The 22,228-nt window shown below is 38.6% G+C and overlaps 3 protein-coding genes across 5 annotated transcripts; 2 read left to right on the top strand and 1 right to left on the bottom strand.

Annotated features, from left to right (window-relative positions):
• Positions 1-3,282: 3,282 nt before the first annotated feature.
• Positions 3,283-6,000, top strand: LOC145224912 (uncharacterized). The gene has a single exon (XM_080091527.1). It carries the CDS (start codon positions 4,419-4,421, stop codon positions 5,532-5,534), a length of 1,116 nt encoding a protein of 371 aa, XP_079947653.1. The 5' UTR covers positions 3,283-4,418; the 3' UTR covers positions 5,535-6,000.
• A 1,399-nt stretch (positions 6,001-7,399) lies between these two features.
• Positions 7,400-20,223, top strand: LOC145222941 (DDB1- and CUL4-associated factor 1-like). Of its 2 annotated transcripts, none has more exons than XM_080089193.1 (30): positions 7,400-7,631; positions 8,287-8,363; positions 8,444-8,655; positions 9,559-9,696; positions 9,764-10,158; positions 10,223-10,326; positions 10,401-10,546; positions 10,785-10,934; positions 10,994-11,125; positions 11,185-11,321; positions 11,385-11,478; positions 11,545-11,697; positions 11,779-11,936; positions 12,693-12,807; positions 12,874-12,993; positions 13,054-13,125; positions 13,348-13,507; positions 13,791-13,846; positions 14,504-14,689; positions 14,805-14,933; positions 15,204-15,460; positions 15,829-16,036; positions 16,444-16,655; positions 16,730-16,814; positions 17,205-17,444; positions 17,932-18,025; positions 18,108-18,286; positions 18,599-18,674; positions 19,095-19,328; positions 19,985-20,223. In XM_080089193.1, exons 1-30 carry the CDS (start codon positions 7,525-7,527, stop codon positions 20,023-20,025), a joined length of 4,467 nt encoding a protein of 1,488 aa, XP_079945319.1. In that variant the 5' UTR covers positions 7,400-7,524; the 3' UTR covers positions 20,026-20,223. The 2 variants fall into 2 exon arrangements, with proteins under 2 accessions (XP_079945319.1, XP_079945318.1); XM_080089192.1 differs by having other exon boundaries at positions 7,402-7,631; positions 19,982-20,223.
• Positions 20,218-22,215, bottom strand: LOC145222943 (GS homeobox 1-like). Of its 2 annotated transcripts, XM_080089195.1 has the most exons (5): positions 22,098-22,215; positions 21,811-21,875; positions 21,652-21,745; positions 20,751-20,899; positions 20,218-20,412 (listed from the first exon to the last, which is right to left on the bottom strand). In XM_080089195.1, the coding sequence occupies exons 1-5, from the start codon at positions 22,213-22,215 to the stop codon at positions 20,359-20,361; spliced, it is 480 nt and encodes a 159-aa protein (XP_079945321.1). In that variant the 3' UTR covers positions 20,218-20,358. The 2 variants fall into 2 exon arrangements, with proteins under 2 accessions (XP_079945321.1, XP_079945322.1); XM_080089196.1 differs by lacking the exon at positions 21,811-21,875 and having other exon boundaries at positions 21,652-21,762.
• Positions 22,216-22,228: the final 13 nt, after the last annotated feature.

The raw sequence follows: 22,228 nt of genomic DNA, 5'->3' as shown, positions 1-22,228 counted from the left end.
ATTATTGCATTGACTTGCTTAACATCTACCTCGACCAACAAAACAGCTGTTGCCCCATAATTGCTTTTAAGTGCGCATTTTCACATGTTTTGCGTTACCTGCAAGTATATCCCGAAAAAAAGGCTTAACATGCTTTCATTTTCTGCAAAACTACTTTGTACTGTTCAATTATGATAAGTTACTATTTTCCCATCCTGCCACAAGACTCTCACTGGTAAACCCGCTGGTATGCCATTAAAGCTGCGCCGTTTAATCAACGTTCTAGCGCATGCAAGTTCGAGTAGGCGCGCTGCAGCATCAAGTTGTTCTGCACAATGGAGACTTGCAGTGAGCACGGCGAAGAAAAAGGCAGACAAGGGGGCCGAGAAACAGGAACGACGCTTCGTTGCCATCGAAACCTCCCTCTATGCAGTTCCACTCATTGTAAAGGAGCGCACCCAACTCTATTCTTTGCTTGTTTGCTTATGGCTCGCGTGCCCTCATTTGCTGCATTGTCTTTGCGTTAATCTTGCCTAGTTTGCTCGCGTATTCAAATGAATTGGGTGAGCACCGATACCGGTGTCAAAGGAAAATAGTTGAAGTTCAGCGATTAGAAAATTCTAAATGACTTTATGTCTCCAACTGTCGTCTCGCACCGTTCACTTCGTGTTTCTAAAGAAATCACGTTTTGGGGTGTCGTCTTTATGATTTCGCCAATTAATTTCTGTCACTGACCTTCAGATTCTTTGTATGTTGTATATATACGTACATTAGTTAAAAGATTACATTAGATTAAATAGTCATTTACACTTTTTACAATGGTTTGTTGTTGAAATCCGTTCATAAAGCTTTTTTTGCGAAAGACGACTTAAAATACCTTACATTTTAAAAATTTAGGTAATGGACTTGATTCTAGTCCCGTTGGCAAACGTGTTCCAGATGCAAGCAGAAACACATTTTTTAACTTTCTTTTCAGGCAATTACGCATATACCCGCATGTAGAGTAGACTTAATTTTGTGTTTTATTGTTTTGCTTTTAAAAACACTATTGCTTTTATGTTTCAAAACAAGCCATACAACGTTTTTTAGGCTTAAAACCTAAAGAATATTCAGTACCATTTTCTTTATCAGGTTCTGTCTACAGCATTTGCTACATAATTTACACAGCATACGAAGTATATTACCTTCTACGATCACATTATAAAACGTTGCTAAATCTGCAATTCTGACCCTGTTCTATGTTTCTGTATCAAGGCTTGATTGCAGGAGAATGGGCCACCTCTCTATAACGCATGGTTAGAAATGCGATCCCAGTGATTACAGTCCAAGCCATTATGTCATACCTACTATAAAACGCTGTATAGCTCGAATAAAGGACGGCTTTTTGATACTGATAGATCACTACGAATAGTTTAGTGCAGTACCTAAATGGGAGAAAGGCGCCTGGCTTTTGTCTGTTACTTCAAACGACCAGGGCGTGTCCATATGACGAATATACAACTGTAACTCTTACATATCGTATTTAAGTAAAGTTACTACTATACTGTCCCATTCCCATACAATGTCATATTGTTAAACCCAACGGCACACCAATTATAATTACATTTCCACCAATCGCTAAATATAGTTCACGTTTAAAGGCTTTGAAGCTAGAACCAAACACGAGGAAATTTTGTTGTTTGACCTAATCGCATTATCGCAGAACACACGGCAAAATTAATACTCACATATTTGGGTCAAAGTCAAAGGTAACAACTCAAAGGTTGCCGACATACCGTCTCGAAGTGTAAGCTTAATCGATAATCGTCGTGTTTGTTTGTGATGCATTCGAGATGCGCTTCGTGAGAGGACAGATGCTGACACGTAAGAAAGGTCGTGAACTTGAGAGCAATTCTAGTGACACGACAAGTTGTCACTCTGTGAATGAAGTTTTTCTCAAACGTATATATTTCGAAAATTAAAAGCGACTATAACACCTTATACTATGGTAACCAACATCAAGACACAATGATTAATATAAAAAAGTAAAAGGAAAATGTATTATATGGAATAGATGATAGCGTTAGTAATTAAATTCGATTGTCATGCGACATTACTTAGTATAGTAATGAAAAAAAGTGTCTCGATGGATCAATGTGATTTTTGACAGGGCAACATTCCTTAATATGCACGTTATTTTTTCCACAGTTTACAATATTTGTTGTGAAACATCATTTGTTTGTCGGCAGGTGGTAGTAAAGAGAAGCTCTTTTAAGAAGTCTTAAACGAAAGAGTTAAATGCATCAATGATTTTCATTGTTTATCTAAATAAGACTTAAACTGACGATGCCTTTTTAAATTTGTGAAATTAAAAGTTCTGATTGTCTGATGCTCTTTATAACTATTTTGGATGATTTTGTTGCTAACGCTATTTGTCAGCACAGGTTCTTTCGGGACTACATATGATTACGTCACATCATTAATTAACATATGACGTCATGCGTGACAAAGGTGCCTGATTGTGGAAAACGTTGTTTATGTCGCATTATAGGGTGGAGTAGTTTGGCTTCTATAAATGTACGCATAGTTTCTTAACAAACGTCAGATTTTATCGTCCGTTAAAGTAATTTTGCCTTTTTATTGTTGAACTTCACTGAAACCTGGTTATTTGCAGATAGATTTTTAAAGGATTTCCAATGCTCTTCAAGTGCAAGTTGACTTGTATTTTTGAAATTCTACTTGCTTGCAAATTGCAATAAACGGTTATTTAACTCAAACAAATTAACAAGATAAAATATAATAAAATGAACTGTGAGTATTTGAACTGAACAGTATCTAACTCTTCAACAGACAGCATGGTCATCGACGATCACTGTTTATTTAATTCAATAACTAATAATGGAAAGTATTTTCCTAGTAACGAAATCAGACGATAAATATCTTGGAATAGCCTATTTATATTTCGCCTAATGGCATCTTCAGTGATTCTTAAGGAACTGAAGATGCCATTAGGCGAAATATATATATTCCAAGATATTCATCGTCAGATTTCGTTACAAGGAAAATACTTTCCATTCTTAGAATAAAATGATTGTTCGTTCTTTCATGCTGTAATAAAAAAGCCCCCGTAAGGTGGCGTTATGGAGTAAAACTGTCGAGCCCGCAGCCCCGCATGCGTTGCTCTTCTTTTTATAGTTGTTTTAGAAGTGCCCAGCGGACTGGAGCAATTTGTTTGGTGCATAACGCTGTTCAACTAATACCGGTAGCAGTGATAGTAACTGAGATTACACGAAAGCGGCAGTATTGTAAAAAAATATTAATTTATGTAGAGGGCTTAAATTTAAGAGAAATTCGACAAAAAGTTGAGAAAAAAAACTAATGTAAATTTCAAGCAAGGCATCAGTTTGACGAAAGTTTAGTTTTAATAATAATTTGCAGATCACCGCTTGTTATATTGTAGCTTAGATACCTGCATTGTTTGGTTGTTAAAACATACTTTATCGGATTTCTTTTTATACTTTTCTCAGTTGTTAAGACTACACACTTTATTCAGATAAAATTAAGTCAACTTTGTTTTTTCCATGTCGTCCATGGAGGAAATATGTTATTTTAAAAAAACGACTTCCGCGGTTAAGCTAAGCTTACATTAAAAACATAGCCTACAGAGTTGAACTGTGGTTTGCAGCAGAATATTTCTAGCACGAAGTTTGTGTTGCATATCGTGCAGAGAATGGTTAGGCAGCGACTGGACAAATATGTTTAATGTGGCTATCGCAGGGTACATACCGGCGCTCATAAAAGTAACAGCCGTTAAATTAACGAGATCGTCGTAAAAATAGCCGTGTGACATGTTTAAAATCGAAGACACACGATGAGATTGATACGGGCGATCGGCTAACCAGGGATCTCATCGAATTCAGCAGCGTCGCAGCACCCGGGGCTTTTTGGCCATTTTAGACGGTCCCTTTTGAACGCAATGTAACCAATACTTAACAGCGATGGAGAGCGGATGAAGCGAGATGCAGGCAGTTACGAGGGGAATTATAGATCTGTTTACAGGCGTCGCGCGATTAGAAGTCCGGTTGCGCTGCTTTCGCTGCCCTTGTAACCGTTCTCAGATGTTCCATTAAGAAGCTGCCGTTCCATTAACTTGCCTGGCAAGAACTTGATGCCCTGGCCTTGACACTGGGCAGAATATTTTTCGATGATGTTAATAGAGATAGACGCCCTTGTGGAAAACGCGTTTATAAATAGCTTTATTGACTTGATTCTAGTAAGCAAAGAGAGTTGTTTGGAAATCGTTGCGGTGTAGTGCTGATTATTGACAACTTTGTTATTATAGACGTAGATTATGTTTTTAATCTTACTGTTGCAGATATTTATGTATTTATTGGGTAACCAAATGGAAATATATAACTATCATAAATACTGTTAATGTGAAGTAAACAAATGAATGAAAGATGTTGGTTTCTGGGCAACTAAACGATTATGCCACATCAAGCTTTGAATCTGTCAGTAGCGGAGCCTTCAGAAGATCTTCTACTTCCTCATCGTCTCAAAGATCCCCTTCCAAGTCATCCACAGTTACGTCAAACTACAGCTCCTCTTCAAGTTCTTCTTCCTCTCCCGTTAACTCCAATCCTGTAGAGATGCAGCAAAATTACAAAATGGAAATCAGCGATAATCAACAACTTACGCCCTTTCCGACTTTTGCCAAAGAAGACGAGACTTCAAGAAACGCGTATGAGCAGTATGCTGCATTGGTGAACCAGCAAATGGGCGGAGATTGCAAACCAAACAGCGATGTAACAATGCCTGGTTTCAATTGTGGATCATTCGATATTACACCGCCCCATAACAGTCAGGATGTTGGATTTTTTACCAAAGGGTGCAACGAACTTTCAAATGAAACTCTCCAGCAGCAATGTCAACTACAACAGCCTCCGACACCGAAAAAGAGCTATGAACACGTCACTGACAAAGAGTTGCGCAAAAAGTTAAAGAATCGGGAATCGGCACAGGCTGCACGTGATCGGAAAAAGGCCAAGATGCTGAGCCTGGAAAGACAGATCGCAGAGCTTTTGGAGCGAAACCGACTTGTGGAAAGTGAAAATCACAAGCTACGAGCCAGGATTCATCAAATGGAAGCAGACGCTTATTGGAGAATTGCGAAACAAGGCGAAAGTGGCGGTGCTGGCTCCGAGACGTCAACATACGCTGGCTCGATGGTGCAGCAAACTTTTCCCGGAGCACATATGCAGTACGGGAGAACGGATAATTTCTCACGAAATTGCAGCTACACAAATCCGTACGGAACACCCGAAACAGGCCTTACTGTAACGAACGATGGTACTACTACCCAGGGTGACAAAAACAATTTCCAAATCATCAACACGATGCCGCTGGAGACAACCGTCGTTGGCGACTTTAGCCCAACCTACGCACAAAACATTTGGGACAACGATACGGTTCCAGCGCTAAACAACGACACCCAGTCTTACGTAATGAACTGTGCTTACACCGCGAATGCGAATGCCACCAGTTCAAGCACGACACGAGAAGGGGTTATAGGATAAATTGTGTGAAAAGTCATATACAAAGAGATTTATCAAAATCTTTTTGTTTCCAGCTTACAACATTGCTGGTTAGATAGAAGGCAACCGCGCATTTCATGTGATTAGTCTCGTTGGACAAGGTTTGAAACCAGTTTCGGAATTAGAAATCGTTTCGTACCGTAATCGTCGCGTTTGTTCTCAACCATCGCTGCTTGCCGCATTATGAGATTTTTATGAATAATTGCCCCCGAGCTATTATTCTTTTATGCAAGGATAACTACAAACGCCGGTAACTAAAACAAATTTTTAGTTTGATTGCCCATGTAATGTGCCTCGGTTTTGTATCGTATTTTTAGCTTTTTGCTATTTTTATTTATGCGAAGTTTCTGTTAAGAAACGCACACATTTCCACTTTACTTTCTTTGTACCAGTTCAATATTTTCTGATGCACGACTGCTTGATCTTGAAATACAGCTCACCTATGTCATTTCATGCGTAATGTTTTTTAAGAAAGCCGCAGGCCCACTCAAAACGAGTCAAGTAATTCGAACTAAATCTACCCCAAGCAAATAAAAATCATACAGTTAACGAAAAAAAGTGTTTTTTAGAGCAGGCACATGCATTTATCCACTTTTGTGCATAAATTTGTTTGGATTAATTCACTTTAATTTTTACAAAATTATGAATAAATTTGAGCAACACAGCCCTCGAGAAATCAACAACGTGGACGAAAAAACTGGTTAGGTGCATAGGCAATGGTGGGGTTCAATTTTTTGTCAGCCGGTTCTGTAACAAAAAGTCCATTGACAGCAACCAGTAATGCTAACCGGTTCGCTTATCTCATAAAATTTCGTGAGACGGTTCTATAGAACCGGTACGAACCGGCTGAATCCTACCACTGTACATAGGTATGCATTGACTTACAATTTTTCACCCAATTAACCCATATGTCCTACACACAGACACAGTAGTATCTATGATTAACTATAGCTCAAAGCCTCAAACATATGGGGCGCCGTTGTCGAATAAATTAAGTTGCAGCAAGATAGCTAACTTGCGACTCAAGATAGCTAAGTTGCTGCAAGATAGCTAAGTTGCAGCAAGATAGCTAACCTGCAACGAAACATAGCTAACTTGCAGCAACTTAGCGTTGCAAGTTAGCTAACTTGCCGCAATGTAGATTATCTTGCGGCAACTTAGGGTCGCAAGTTAGCTATCTTACGCAACTTTAGCGTTGCAAGTTAGCCAAGTTGCGGCAACTTAGCGTCGCAAGTTAGCTAACTTGCGGCAACTTAGCTAACTTGCGATAACTTAACGTCACAAGTTGGCTAACTTGCGGCAACTTAGCTAACTTGCAACAAAACTTAGCTAACTTGCGGCAACTAAGCGTTGCAAGTTAGCTAACTTGCGACGCAAGTAACTAAGTTGCCGCAAGATAACTTAACTTGCCACAACTTAGCTATCTTGCAAGTTTTTGTTTGGTTTCAAAACGACCTTAAGGCGCCGTTGTCGAAAAAATTAAGTTGCGGCAACTTAATTTATTCGACAACGGCGCACCATACAAAATAAGTTGACCAAGCCATAGAGAACACAAACGCGACAAAAATACGCGACACGCGACATATAGCGCGCATGTTTGTTCTCGGCTCCGGTTTTGTTTACTTCTTTCTACAAAAAATGTTACATCATTTATGGCCATGTAGCTGATAGAACTCGGATAATTTTTAGACAAATATTGCAAACTTTGTTAAATAGGCAACACATTAACCAGATATTACATCTTACAATAGAAATATAGCGCAGTTGTGTCATTTTGTCCAACTACCCTGTGCTTCATACAAAATGTTATTTTAATTTTTAATGTTAACCTGAAAATCGGGCCAGCAAACCATTTCCACATCCAGCTGGAAACTCGCTTTATGTGGTATTGCAGAAACTAAGATAAATAACTGTTTTCATTCCCAAGCAAGTGCAACAGTATTTTTTGTTACTGGACTTGATTGATTTCATCATGTCTTCGATGGCTGATGACTGTAAAAATGAAATCAACAAACTGATGGAAGAGTGGACGTCAAAACATGCTGAAACTGACTATGATCCAGTTCCATTCCTAACTAAGTTAGTGTTTTTGTTAATATTAGCTGTTTAAGTAAAGAGTTCATGTCAGAGATTTTTTTCTGATTTTCAAATCCCATGGGATTGCACAACTGCAGTTGTGTTAAAGATGGTATTCTGCCTCAAGAATTTACTTTTGTTTGCATTTTGTGCTACTTTAAGTATATACATTTTTATTTTGTCAAAAAAGTACTTGTGCTAGTGATGATGGTACTAGTGATGTACCAAGTCGGCTAAATTTCGGGTCTGCCGAAACCGAATATTCGGCAGTTTTGCCGAATAAACTCTGCCAAATCAACCGAATCATTTATAACGTCATGTGAAGTCGTACGGAGTGTGTTTTACATAAGAAAAGATTTGGTTTAGGCCGAAACGCAACAAATTATTGGCCAAAAACGAATCTTTGCAAAAATAGCCAATTCAGCCAAATAAATTCGGCACACCGAATATTCGGTGTCTCTATTTGTAACCCTTTTAAACCAAAATGACAATTAATGACATTTTAGGAATTGAAGTAAGACAAGTACAAACACAAGTAATTAGTGCCAGAACATAAACCTTTTGACTAAGCAGCCCTGGTTTAAAAAATATATATGATAAAAAAAATACTAGCATTAATGAATATGTCACGTACTTAAATATTTTGTCATTGTAACAGATTGTCAGTTCGATTTGAAAATGAAGCAGCAGAATTCCACAAGCAGGATCCTGATCCTTTTGATGATCGCCACCCTGGTAATGTTAACTTTATTACTTAATCCTCAGGCAGATTTTAATTGTCCTTCATTCAAATTTCAAAAAAACAATGTCTGCAGCTTACACCATGCCCTCTTGCAAATTTGGAAAGCTGCTTAAGGCACTGGCTAAACAGGATGATTTTATGGATGAACTGGTTGACAACTACATTAAGTCAAGGAGCGGTGCAAGTTTACAAGCTGGAGATATGGTTTTATTGAGGGAAGCTGCTGCCAGATGTCTTCTTGCAATCATGCCAGGACTTGATGCATACAGCTTGTTTAGTAATAATGTAAGTGTGTTGTCTCTAGTGATGCACCGAACCCATCTATAAAGGTTCGGGCCGAAACCGAATATTCAGCCATGAAGCCTAATAGTTTTGGCCGGAACAGGCCGAACCTAAAATCCCCTTTCTTATGGATGTTTTTAGCTGAACCTTGTGTTGTTGATGCGAGTGAACTCAATTTTGACACACTAAAATCACAATGCGTGAGCTTTACTAAACATTAGTGATGGGACGATACCAGTTTTTGAAGCGAGTACCGAGTACGAGTACCACATGTATATACCTTCGATACAGAGTACCGAGTACGATTACCGAGTACTTAAGTGCAGTGTTGTACTTAGTTGTATATCACCTGCTAATTTATCTGCCATGGTCGGCGTACAGGCGTGCACACACACATGCAGAAAAAAGTAATCTCCATACAATAGCGATAAAAATACGTAACCGGGCGGAATTTTTTCCCAAATTTGTACTGTCCGAAGCATATATTGGCACAAAGTTTACAGTGTTCTTATAGTGTAAATCGGCCTTCGATACTCGCGTGTTGGTATCGAAAACTGAGACAAAATATTTCGATACCGAGTACGAGTATCGATACCACTGAAATCGTTCGATACCATCGATACCGAGTACCGGGTACCCGTCCCATCACTACTAAACATCAAATATTTTACAGACAACGTGGCTCGTATTTTATAGATACAACAATAGTTAATTTATGATGTTTCGTAATAAGGTCGAAATAAAATTTAAGGCCTTAATTCCATGCAATAAAAAAGTTCGGGCCGAAACCGAAACATTGGAAAACCAAGGATTCAGGCGAAATGTTTCGGCCAACCGAAACTTCGGTGCATCACTAGTTGTCACATTGTCAGACCATTTGTGTGGTGTTTACATGACTTTTTTTAGTCTGACATTCTTTCAATCCTGTATCAATGGGCTGCAAGTAAACCAGAACCGCTACAGACATATGCTGTTGGGATCTTGGCTTATGCTGTTGAAAACCAAGCTATCATTGCAGATCACCATGCAGACAATACTTCATTGGTTGGTTCATTTGTTGTAGTTTGGCTGCATTAACACAATTATAGCTTTGCTCTTATTTCACATTAAGGTGCCAGTCTTACTGAGGCGCCTATGGAACCTCATACAACCCGGAAAGTATGCCGAGGAAACCTCTTCACCCTCTGAAACTGTACAGCCGGTCAGTCCACAAGTTGAGCCTCACACTTCTGCCGCTAGAAATCGACCTTATGTACAAAATGAGAGCAAAGAATCAAATAGGAAGAAAAGAAAATTATCAGGGGACATTTTGAAAAAGCAGAAGTTAAGACGACTCGAAAAACCTCCAACTCAATTACATATTAAAAGTGACAACACTGACAGCAGTCCTGTTGTTGCTGCCAATATTGAAGAAAACTGTAACTCTTCAAGTGGATTGACTACACCAATTATTAGTTTCCCATTGGAATCAGAGTGTTTTGAAAATGATGTCAGCAACAGTAGTTGGTATATGTCTTGTGCTCGTGGTTAACTGAAATTTTAGAAACTTACTGTTACTCAAATTTTGCAGGGTTGAAATGATGCCAGTTGTTATTGGGTGTAGTTTTAGCTTAGCCCCTCCCCTTTCTAGTGGTATCTGTGAAAGATGTATCCTCAATTTTCTTAAACCGTTAGGTTGGTATTAACACAATATGGTCTGAGATATATCTGTAACCATAAGAAAATCATCTTCCAATCTTGTTTTTCAGGTGAATATCAGGACCTCTTGTCCATATTCCTGGAGTATAATGCCCTTGATTTGGTTAAACACTACTTAAAGAAGAGCAGTACAAATGATGGACTGCTAACATTTTCAGCTTTAAGATTTTTTGCCTCATTGCTCTGTCACAACAAGGTTTGTCGAAGAGATTAGTCTAAATAGTTTTCTTTGTAACTAAACAGAGGATTTCAGTGAAAAATTGCAAATTCTATTTTATTGCATACTGCTTTCCAAACTGTGGCAAGTTAATTGTAAAGGAAGTATTCCATTTAATTGCATATTCCTGTTAATTGCAAGAAACACCTAAGCAAATTCATACATATTTATATATAAATTTCCACTACTTTTGTTAAAAAAGATCTTTCCCATTTAGATTACCACCAAGTTCATTGAAGAAAATGGAATAGAAAGGTTGTTATCAGTTCGACGACCATCAATGGGTGCCACTGGTGTTTCTCTTTGTCTGTATTACTTGGCATACAACCTTGATGCAATGGAGCGGGTTTGTCAGTTACCAAATAAGGTAAAGATTGTATATTTTTCGAATATTAAAAAAAAATATAATAAACATATGTGTTTCAGATTTTAAACAGTTTGGTGAAATACGCAACATGGCTGCTTGAATGCTCTCATGAATCAGGAAGGTGTCATGCTGCATTGTTTTTCTCCACTGCATTCCAGTTTAAAGTCATTTTAAGACTGTTTGATCAGCATGTAAGATACATTTTATTTCTAAACATCTGTATATTAATTAATAAATCTGCTTTGTTTAGAATGGTCTGCGATACTTGTTGAACATTATCAGTACCTTGCGGATTATGCGTCAAGAAGAGTTTGAGGCCTCGCTGGAGGAAGAAGACTTGTTTACTTGCAGACAAGCAGCCCGCAATACATGTCAAACAATAAAAAGGTATTGCCAACTCCAAATACTGAAAATACTATGTGATCACAAAGTTTTTTTTTTTTAATGCAGGTACCTTGAAACTCACCTAATGCTTAAAGTTACTCTGGCAAAGAAGTTAGTACCTCGGCCAGCTTGGGATATCTCTGATGCTACTTCTTCAAAGGTAAGTGAATTTTTAACAATGCCTTTTAACAAAGTTTGTTTTTTTGTTAACTCTCCTTCTAAACAGATTGTGGCTCCAGACCCTGAAACTGTGATTGAAAATTTGCACTTCCTCCTGGATTTGGAAGATCAGAATAATACTGTGACCAACTCCTGCCTCTCTAATTGGCAACCTATTCAAAACTTCTTAAAACTGGATGGGGTAAAGTTGCTTGTTCAGGTATAGCAAACTTTTCTTAAATTTTGATGTGTGTTGTTTAAGACTTCAGCTTCTATGCTTGCTATGCAAATTCTTTATCAGGTCATTTCACTTGCTTTGAATTGGACAACATACATTGGTCAAACAGACACCTTAAAATCAGCACTTAACTGTCTTGCTGTTGTATCACTTTCTCCTAAAGCACAAGCACAGTTGTGTGAACAAGGCAGTTTACCGGAAGTTGGAGACAATGGAGTCGGGTTGGTGTTGTTGTAACCTTTTTATAATATTTTTTTTTACTGTCAACCAATGGTTCACAACCTGCAGTACACTGGAGCTTTCCACGTGACACGGGAGTAGCTTTCTGAAATTCTGCTATACTTAATTGTCTATCTAAAATTACTAAGCTTTAAGGCATTTCAAAATTTCAGCTGTTTTTGGTTAATTGCTTGTAAATAATTAAAATGTAAATTTCCAAGCATTAAATGTTAGGGATGTGCCAAAATTGCAAATGTTCTGTTTGGTCGAGCACCGAGCATCTCACTTTAATGCTCGGTGGTCGGCCGAGCACGCTCGGTGCATTATGACGTCACAAAAATCCCCTTTGTACGTTTTAGCTCTACAAAGTCTCTTACGTCACCGGCGGTGTTTTATTAAGCTGTACATGCCCTTTAAGTACGCGTTTTTCCACTATCTAATACATTTGAAAAATCATTCGTTTTTGTTCATAGACACCCTTTAGAACGCTAGTTTCGTATGTTAGCAGGGCATGAATATGCAAATTTAACGCTCGGGTCAGTTTTTGCAACTGCTCGGCCGAGCACCGAGCATCAAAAACAGCGATGCTCGGTACCGAGCACTCGGGTTCTGGCTCGGTTCGGCCCATCCCTATTAAATGTGAGTTTTAACAAACAATAGGTTTGGGATCAAAATCCTCATGCAATCTTCAATGCATGGTATCACCTATTGAAAATTCAACATTTTTAAACTAACTTATACTTTTGTACATTTTACAGTCTTATTTTGCGAGTAACCGAACTTGATGAAAACTATGGTTCACCCCCGGAACCAGAAGTTTTGCGCTCAGCCTTGTGCGTGATTATCAACTGTGTTTGTGGCTCCCAGTATAAGGTTTGTGTTTTATAATTGAACCAAAGAATATTGTCAAACGTTGGTTATCTCACATGCTTTATGTAGTTTGATGGTGCAATGGGAAAAGTAATCAATGGCACGCCACAGACCAAAGTGATAGCAAAATCCACTGATGAGGGAAAAAAGAAACTTTGGAAGTGTGTAAAAAACAAAAATGGAATTAAGGTACATTATAAAAAGCGTATTTGAACCAACACATTTAAATCTGTTTCTGTGTCTATTTAGATACTCCTTCAGCTGTTGATGATGACTCAACCAGCAAGTCATGCGGATGTCAATCGAATGCTTGCATGCAAGGTGAATTGCAAGTTTCTCAAATAGCTTGAAAAATATCTTTATGATAGCAAACTTACAATCAAAGTGTGTGTGAAAAACTGATTGATAGCCAATTTATTATTTTTATTTAACTATTCATTTGTTGAGAGTGTTAAATAGTCCATTGGGTTGATTGTTAATAAATATGCCAAATATGAACATTGTTTTCTGATTGAACTTTTACTAACACCCTTTTTTCACAAGGCATTATGTGGTCTTACCCGATGTGAAACAGTCAAGCAAATCATCTCAAAACTTCCAACTTTCAATAATGGCCAAATCCAATTTTTGACAAGAGCCCCAATTATGCAGGATCGAAGAAAGCATCATGCCCGCTTTTGTAAATTTATGGAGGAGTTAACAGGTAAAGTTAAACCATTTTTTTAATGTTGCATGTGATTGGACAACTGAGTTTAGTTATGTGACGTGCTTCATCTTGAAGTTGGTAGAATGTCTGGTCTGAAGTAACTAAAAGAAATGAAAAATTTGCATAAGCTGTGCAATAGTTTGTTGCGATTTCAATGATAGAGCACAAAATTGCTGATGACCGGATGTTTTTCCCCCAAGTAAACTTGCTATTTTATTGTGGCAAATTAAGTTGTTGTACTTTCACTATTTCTTTACAACCGCCCTTTTTGTGTTCACAGGTCGAGTTTCTGGAAAACCAAGTTCAATGCATATGGATTTGGACAGTATGATAAAAGTGAGTTTATGTGTTTATTTATATGTTTTTAAACTTTAATTGTTCCAATCTGCACCTACTTGATTGATTAAATAATAGAAAACGATACTGTTATCCATTTATCCACAATAGCACTTTCTTCAGGGTTCCCGCGGGTATGGAAAACCTGGAAAGGTTATAGAATTTAAATTTGTATTTTTAAGGTCTGGAAAAGTTTTGAAAAAAGCCAACTATTGCAAAAGTCCTTGAAAAAGTATGGAATTTGGTGCCTGAAAATGCCAGTTAGAGATAGGAATTTCAAATTATCTAACGTTTGTATATATATTTGTTGCAAGTATGGTAAACTGGCTACATATACCAAAGTCTCTTTTCTAGTTTTGCTATGGTAATTGCTCGAGTTTTTTCGATTAAGGTTATGGAAATTCTTTTTTTTTCTTAAAAAGTTTGTGAAAAGTCATGGAATTTATAAACAAAAATTGCGCGGTAACCCTGTTTATTGCGAAGACATTACATCCACTAACATCGCCATCACATGTAGAGCATTTCATGGAAAACTGTTTTATTTTAACTGTGTACTCACTTTTCTGGTAAACAAGTTCCATCGCACACATCTCGAAACACATCAGCTACAAACTTTTGTGATTGAAACCCCACTTAAAAACAAGGTGATCTTTTCAGGCTCACATCGTCTCACAAACTGTGATCCGTTTCGACAATCGCGAGTTGCTTCAAATGATTCACAACCATCTTAACTGGTCAGGTTTACACCACTCCGCTTCAACACTTGCACGCGAAGCTTCACTCCATGTTCCTACAACCACCAGCACTGGGGTCTTCCTTACACCAAAAACCTCTGGCCGAACCGTAAGTTGTAAGGTTATCATGGCTTTTTTGCTCGTTTGAATGCCGTTTGTTTCTTAATTTTGTGTGTGAGGGGAGTTCGTGTTGTGTTATTTAAGCTTCTAGTTATTTGTTGCAGTCGCTTAATGGTTCTGGAGATGCAACTCCAGTGAACAGAAGAATTTCGTTCAGCCGGGGAAGTCACGCCTCTGGGATCACTCCCACTCTTCAATCCTATTCCTCGTTGCTATGCACTCCTACACCCAAGGTGCGTTATGTTCAATCAAAATCGCTACATCTTCTGTCTTTCATTCAACTGATTAAACTGGAAAAGGAGACTGATAATTGTAACATGAGTGGTTTGAAGACCTGCTCTCTATTTAATTCGGATAGTAATTGTTTTAAAACGCCAAAAGAAGAACCTGTGACATTTGGCAGGCAAAGATTTGTTTTTTGTTCGGTCTTGATACTGCTCCATGTGCAGAAACACTTCACATAAATCGACAAAAAAAATAATTCAAAAAGTTTTCTTACACAGAGGTGCAAGGTCAAAGTGAAGGGCGAGTGCAGTTCGGGAGATGCATGGGGATCCTCTTCGCTACAGCGATGTCGTCTCTCCACTAGCGGTAGAGTGACTGTGGTGCAACCGGGAATGTTGGACATTTTACAGGAGACAGATAAACGTAGTTCGTCACCCAAACCAACACTCAGTACCATCGTAGCGGATTACCTTAAGAACCAGCATTCCCAGTGCAAAAATCCTGTGGTCACGGTCCCTGAGTTTTCCTTATTAAAGTGAGTTGTTGCTTCGCCTTAGGCCCTATGCTTTTCGCAGCATTGTATTCAGTGACATTTTTTACAAGCCGAACTTTGCCTATGAAACGGTATTGAGTCGGAATGAGCATTGTTTAAAATTGTTCAAATATTTTTGCAAACTGAACCAAATTCTGTTATCAATCTTTTTGGGGTTTTCACAACCAAAACGTGTATTTAATATTGCGGAATTCAAAAGTTTAGGCTGGGAACCCTTAACCCTGTAAGGATATAAACATATTTTACATTCCCACACGACTTTTGTTACATTTTTCCCCTTTAAACTAGTGCTGTTCAAACGCTAAATTGGAACATACTGGTCATTAATGAAAATTTTATATATGACACAGGAAGCATTACTGCCCGGAACCAAGATACAGAGTCGAAGCCCCAGTGAACGTGAGCTCGAGGTGTATGAGAAGACAGATCGCACCCAAGTGTGGAGGTGTTGGAGGTTCAGCATGCGATCGTCAGTTTATTTACAGCAGATTCCGACCCAGTGTTTTGTTTCGGTCACCTGACGACGACGAGGTCCCATACACCTGCTGCGCATTTTCGGTAAGCTGGGTTTAAAAATTCATGGTATTTGAAAAATTTTTGCTTGTGAATTGGTTCGGTAAATGTTCAAAACATTGGGTTCGCTACAATAGAGAGAAGGATTGTTATTTGGTTCATACTTTGACTGCATATGTCTTAAGTAAGAAATAAACCAATGGACGTTAAAACTCGCGGTCCTGACGTAATCAACACTATAATTGCATCACTTTGGTCAACTGACTGGGTGTTTTAACATATCATATTGCAAATGATTTCAGATGTCGTTTTTGAATGGCATGTAGCCAATACCCATATACTCTTAACAACCAGTATCAACTGCAAAACCATTGCCAATCGGTATTTTCATTACATTGCGCCATGCTGGTCTATTTACCACGATAAAGCCATTACTTTGTCTTCAATTTCAGCCAGACGATTCCAACATGATTTTGGGCAACTATCAGGGTGACTTGGCGATCCGAAGTCTTCACTCAGAGCAGGATCGTGTGTTTGAAGGTTGCGCTAGTGCTCCTATTATCAAAGTGGAACCTGCAAATGACGACAAGAGAATTCTCTTTGTGGCCGTCGGTCCCTGGCACAGTGAATGCAGCATATTTTGCCTGGACAAGCTTGAAATAAGGTACAACAAGACTATGTTATGATCGAGAAATTCAAAGCTAAGGGTCGATATAAATTGGTGTGATCTACTTGCAGTGCGACTTTCCAAGGAGCTTCGTACGCTGAATTCTCAAAAAAGGTTCAAGATCGTGTGATAGGGACGAAAAACTCGGCGGCTATGGTTGGTTTGTGTGACGTTTTCACTTCGTTTGTCTTTTATCTAGTTACTCTTGCAAGAAAACGAAACTTTAACACTTGTGGTTACATTTCACTAAAATTTCCAAGATGAGTTTTTAAGTAATTTTTACTCTGTTGAGATGTGGGTGACATCAGATTTTCCCAGCATTTCCATTACTATAGTACTTGATCAAATTAGTATAGTCCATACAATTACTGCAATACATTAGCCTATACTAAAAGTTTTGGAACTGGGACTAATAGCCTTTTTCGCTTGACACATGTACAGTCTCGGGATTCGCACTCGGAGCTTCCTGGGTTCGAACCCCGTGGAAAAAAACATCATGTCAATTCCCTTTTTATTTCATATTTTTTATTCCTTATTACACCACAGATATACGACGCACGGACAGGTCAGAAAATTCAAACGCTGGAACGAAGAGACCTTGCTAGTCTTTACTCGCGGAACAGGGCGACGTTCTCCTACGATGACGAACTGGTGTTATCAGATGGTTTATTGTGGGACGTTAGAATGAGCGGAGATCAACCAATCCACAAATTCGACAAATTTAGTAACAAAGTTTCCGGCGTTTTTCACCCGCAAGGGGTGGAAGTAATCATCAACACAGAGATCGTATCCTTTTTTAATCATTTTAGTGTTATAAGCTCGCCTACCACAGCGAGCACATACTGTTTTTTTCTTTCTTTTTTGCGAAAATTTTGACAGTTTGTAGTTTGTTGAACTTTTGTACTCCCAGCAATTAACCCCCTTTTCATAATTGGGCCGTATGTTTAAGAGTAAAATAAGATGCTAAAGAAAATTATTTTGTTCGATAATGAACAACAAACATTGTAACTAAATCAAGGTGCATAACATTTATTGCAGTCTTTCATATTTATGGTGACGGTAATTCACATATCTGACGTATAAAAAAGCGAATCAAGAACTTCATGCATGGGAATACATATTCATTCTACAATGCAGAAAAAAACTGAACTGGTTGGCCGCCTTGCCGCCATTTCTGTTTTATAATTGTCGTCACAAAGTTGACCTCCAGACAAGGCAATTCTGTTTTCGTTTTTTGACGTCCTGTTCCTTAACATACTAATTTGAAACAAAGTGGGATTTACGCAACTACCATCTGCTTAACACTGTACCGAGCATTGATGACTGCACGATTCGCTTCAACAACACTGGGACGGTTATGTTTGCAGGTAAAGGTTGCAGTTTGTTCAAAGCGTATTTTTCGCTCTGTGAGGTGAAAGCAAGTTTCAACCTTTTTCGTATGTTTCTTAGCACAAACTGTCAACCACCACTTGGAAGAGGAGTTTGAGCTGGAAGACTTAACCTCAAACTCCAAGACTTTCCAGACCATCGACGCACAACAATACTGCCCACTAAGCGTCACCGACACTAAGCAAGTTATCAACGATTTCGCTGTGGACGGAAAGGACAGTAACATTGCAGTAATCGAGGTAGGATGGGTTAATTACGCACATTTACCAAACAAACTATTTTTTTAATGACAATTTGTTAAATATGCAACCTGGCGGACGAAACGCTTGTTCAGTATTTTCATATCGCACACAGTAACTTAGTTTGTAAACAGTGGTTAGACGGCCAACAAAGCACAGTAATAAAGATGGTGCATGACGTGGCATAGTATATAGAAGCCCCATCGGTTAAGGGTAAATAAGACCAAATGGTAATACTATTTTAATTACCAACCCCAACCCAATCGACATTTCAAAAGTCATCGCAACAAAAGGGCCACCTTTTCTCTGCAGAGACAAACCAACGAGCCGGATTGGGACCAGCCTTCAGTGAGCGTTTGTCGATTGTATGAGATTGGACGTTTAAGAGGTGAGTAACGCTAGTTGCTTGGGTTTGATATGCATACAAAGCACGTAAATAAAAAAAGCAACCCTGGAACGGTATTGAATATAGATAATTGGTCCAGAAACGAAAATAAAAATATTCTCACAGCCGTGAACTTCTGAAAACAGAGTCATCGCGTAGAATGTTGGTATGGGCGATTTTTGAGGAAGATGAATTAACTTGCAATCCTGAATTGCCCCAGTAATAAAGCGTTTAAACTTTAAAGCTTACAGCTGTGACCTTAGTTTTCCGTGCCGCCTTATTGTCGTATGTCGTGGTGTTCACTGCTATGTACACCAACGGAATCAATACACTGAAGTATAACTTGACTCTTACTTAAACACAGAAGTTTACTTTCACCCATTTTTCTAACAAACTGTACATCTCAATTTCCCTGTTAATTAGGCGAAGATGAGGACGAGGAGGAAGACGAAAGAAACATGGGAGGGGACGAAGATGAAGAAGATGGGAATAATGAAGATGATGATGACGACGACAATGACGCAGATGATGACGATGGGGATAGCAACAGTATGTCTTTTTCTAGCTTCAGTGGTTTTTCATCATCAAACATGGGATTCAGCGACGAGGGATCAGACGCTTGGTCCACGTTGTCTGATGACGAGGGTCGTTTTGAGGGTGAGCCAGGGCTTAATATGTGAAGTGTTCCTGCTTTTTGAACTGTTTGTTAGTCGCTGCTCACTAAACCACATTGCCAATTTATGCGGTTACAATTTGGTCTAGTGATGTACCCAAGCTGTCGAATTTTGTCGATAATTTGGTTGCGGCTAGAACTTTTAAAAAAAATCGGCCGAAACCTTATGGCCTTATGTATTTGGCCCGATTGAGGTGGGTTCAGTGCATCAATAATGTGGTCTTAAGCAGTGGTTTCCAATCTATATTAACACAATTCTTCTTTCACAATTCAAAACATTTTCATTCCTCCCAATAGACTACATAGTAAATGCTAAACTGCACAAAGATCATGTAAAATTGGATTTTTTTTAACTTGACAAGTGATATTTCGAGAGCTGTGTCTATTTACAACCATGGACAAATTGAAGTAAATTCCACTGGTCTATGTCGCTTACTTTCTGTCACAAAACGCATAATCCAGTGCTTCTTAACCTTAGGCGCTTGTTTTTTTTTCAAACTAAAAGGTGTTTCGCCGATGACGTCATGTACTGTATGATTAACGTAAGAAACGCTTCCAATTTTACAAAGAAAAAACGGATCTAAGCATGAACCGTTTATAACATTTGGCAAGCTGTTAGATTTTTGTGCTTTTTTAGAAGATTCGGATTCGTCGAGTGAACCTGATGAGTATTCAGTATGACCAGGAATGCGATGGCAAAGAAAAATCGTGTTACTTGGATGGCAGCACTATTCTGGATGTGTATCAGTCTTTGGCGACGGAGCGAGTGAAGAAAGAACTGTGGGTATAGTTCCGTGGTGATCCTGTCGTGGCCTTTTAGTACTTTCTTTTAGAATCAATTCTGCACAATTCGGGAATAAATCACGCAAGATATAAAAACGATGGTGTATTTTCACATGCGAGTGCCACAGTTGCAGTATTTGGGTCAGTACAAGGCTTTAGGTTTACAGAAATGCTAAAAGCCGAGTGACAGCAAATTGACTATAGGTTTTCTTGTTGTTCCGCTGGTCGAGGTCATGTACGTTCACGTTTCAACTTCATCCGTCTGTTTTGAAACCACACTTTGATCTTTGAAAACACGAAACGAAAGTTACTTGTTTGTTGCTTAATACAATGTGGCCAAATTGAAAATAGAACTCCTATCTAGCTGAAGAAACAATACTTTCATTTTCGAATGCAGTAAATAAAAAACAGACGTTTGTTGCTTAAAACAAGATTGCCCAATTCAAAATAGAAATTCTATCTAGCTGAAGAAATGACACTTTAATCATAGTAACAGAAAATGTTTTTTTTGCTTGAGTCAAGGTTGCCTGATTTAACATGGCTCAAGAATTAAATAAGCTCCAAAGTACACCACATTTAAGATGAACACATATTTTCTACAGGTACGTATGTATTGTGTATACCTGTCGTTCAGTGAGGTTTAATTTTAAAGCAAGCTCGTATCTTCTCAGTCTCGTTAGGTAATGATTATCCGCAAAGTCCGCCTCCAACTGCTGAATTTGGGTTTGCGTAAACGAGGTTCTCTCCTTTTTGCGCGTCTCCACTGGTTTCTCTACATCATGACAAAATAGTTATCACATCGCAGAATCACTTTTTTCATAAAAAATGTGTGTTGTATAATTCATAGCAAAGGACCCTGCGGTTCCAACTTTTTCAGTCTTAACGCTAAAATTATTAAAAATTGAAGTGCAGTAGCATGACTGTACTCGCTTGTTGTAGTTACCTGCAACCCCACCTCTATACCATCAAACGTGAAGTCTGAAAGAGGTAAACTGGCGGAGCGCAGGTTAATACGCAATATGAGACAATACTGTTTTTGTTTGCAGTGTGTGTGCGCGCGTAACAATAGCTGTTTGTTAATTGTTACGTTAGAAACGCGTTAACAATAGAATACAAATCTGCAAAAACAGAATATGCAACGCTACGTAAAGTTGTTTCTCTGCTGACGAGACTAGTATACCAGTGTGTCTAATATGCAATGAAACACTAGCTAAACAACAACAAAAAGTCGAATGTCATAAGACTAAAAACGTTTTGCATTTTATTTTAAATTTTAAAACGACTTTGTGGCTCCCAGTGTTATTTTACTACGTGAAACTGGTCCGAGTGGCTCTTTGAGTAGTAAAGGTTGGCGACCCCTGAGCTAAGGCTATGTCCTGCAAGCCCGAAAAAAAGAATTTATTACCAAAAAACTAGAAGAAACATTACGCCTATATTATACTCTATCGTGGCTTACATAAAACTGCGACATACTATTTTGAATAATTTGCCTATCAGTATGGACATTAACAATTTACGTCAGACCTGGTGAGGATGTTGATGAAATGCAGGGAACTTGGCTATCTATGGCGCTTGGAATTCCCGGTGCGAAGTTCTGCCAGTATTGGTCTGCTTCCACCTTCACCAGAAACAGTTCTGATGGAAACGCAAAAGGTATGACGAAAAGTTCAAACAGAAAATTACCTGCGGACTGTGGTTGTCCAGTGGAAACTGTGAGGGATAAACATCAAAGTTTGTCGGGTAGATTTCTAAAAGCAAAAACTGTTTTCATATGTTGAATCACATCTTCCGTTTAATATCTGCGTTTTCAAAATTAGTTACATTGATGGAAGCAATCATTGTGACTAACTACCTTCCAGTTTCGACGTTCTCCCATTACCTGAACGCTGGTGTATAAATCGATACCAGGAAAACAAACGACATTAATTACGGCTCCAACTAACCTGGCTAAATTAAGGCTGATAACGTACCTGATGGCAAAAGGTGACTGCTGGGTTCGTACGGCTGGTGACATGTCGTAGCTATGCATTCTCCGTTTGTGCAACAGTTCTGACTGGGATAGTATGGAGTTGGGCCTGCGTCGCACATACTGTCTTCGAAC

This window comes from Phallusia mammillata, chromosome 4 (genome assembly GCF_965637545.1).
Source record: "Phallusia mammillata chromosome 4, kaPhaMamm4.hap1.1, whole genome shotgun sequence".
NCBI lineage: Eukaryota > Metazoa > Chordata > Ascidiacea > Phlebobranchia > Ascidiidae > Phallusia > Phallusia mammillata.
This window is presented reverse-complemented; position numbering and strand designations above follow the sequence as displayed.

Bases quoted from the DNA above. Each gene is read 5' to 3' on its own strand.
- LOC145222943 (XM_080089195.1), bottom strand. From the start codon at position 22,215: ATGTGCGACGCAGGCCCAACTCCATACTATCCCAGTCAGAACTGTTGC. The intron at 21,876-22,097 runs GTACGTTATCAG...TTTTGCTTTTAG, and splicing joins CAGTCACCTTTTGCCATCAG to AAATCTACCCGACAAACTTT. The intron at 20,413-20,750 runs GTATACACAATA...GTGTTTTCAAAG, and splicing joins TAAACCTCACTGAACGACAG to ATCAAAGTGTGGTTTCAAAA.
- LOC145222941 (XM_080089192.1), top strand. From the start codon at position 7,525: ATGTCTTCGATGGCTGATGACTGTAAAAATGAAATCAACAAACTGATG. The intron at 13,508-13,790 runs GTAAAGTTAAAC...TTGTGTTCACAG, and splicing joins ATTTATGGAGGAGTTAACAG to GTCGAGTTTCTGGAAAACCA. The intron at 16,815-17,204 runs GTTGGTTTGTGT...ATTACACCACAG, and splicing joins CGAAAAACTCGGCGGCTATG to ATATACGACGCACGGACAGG.
- LOC145224912 (XM_080091527.1), top strand. From the start codon at position 4,419: ATGTTGGTTTCTGGGCAACTAAACGATTATGCCACATCAAGCTTTGAA.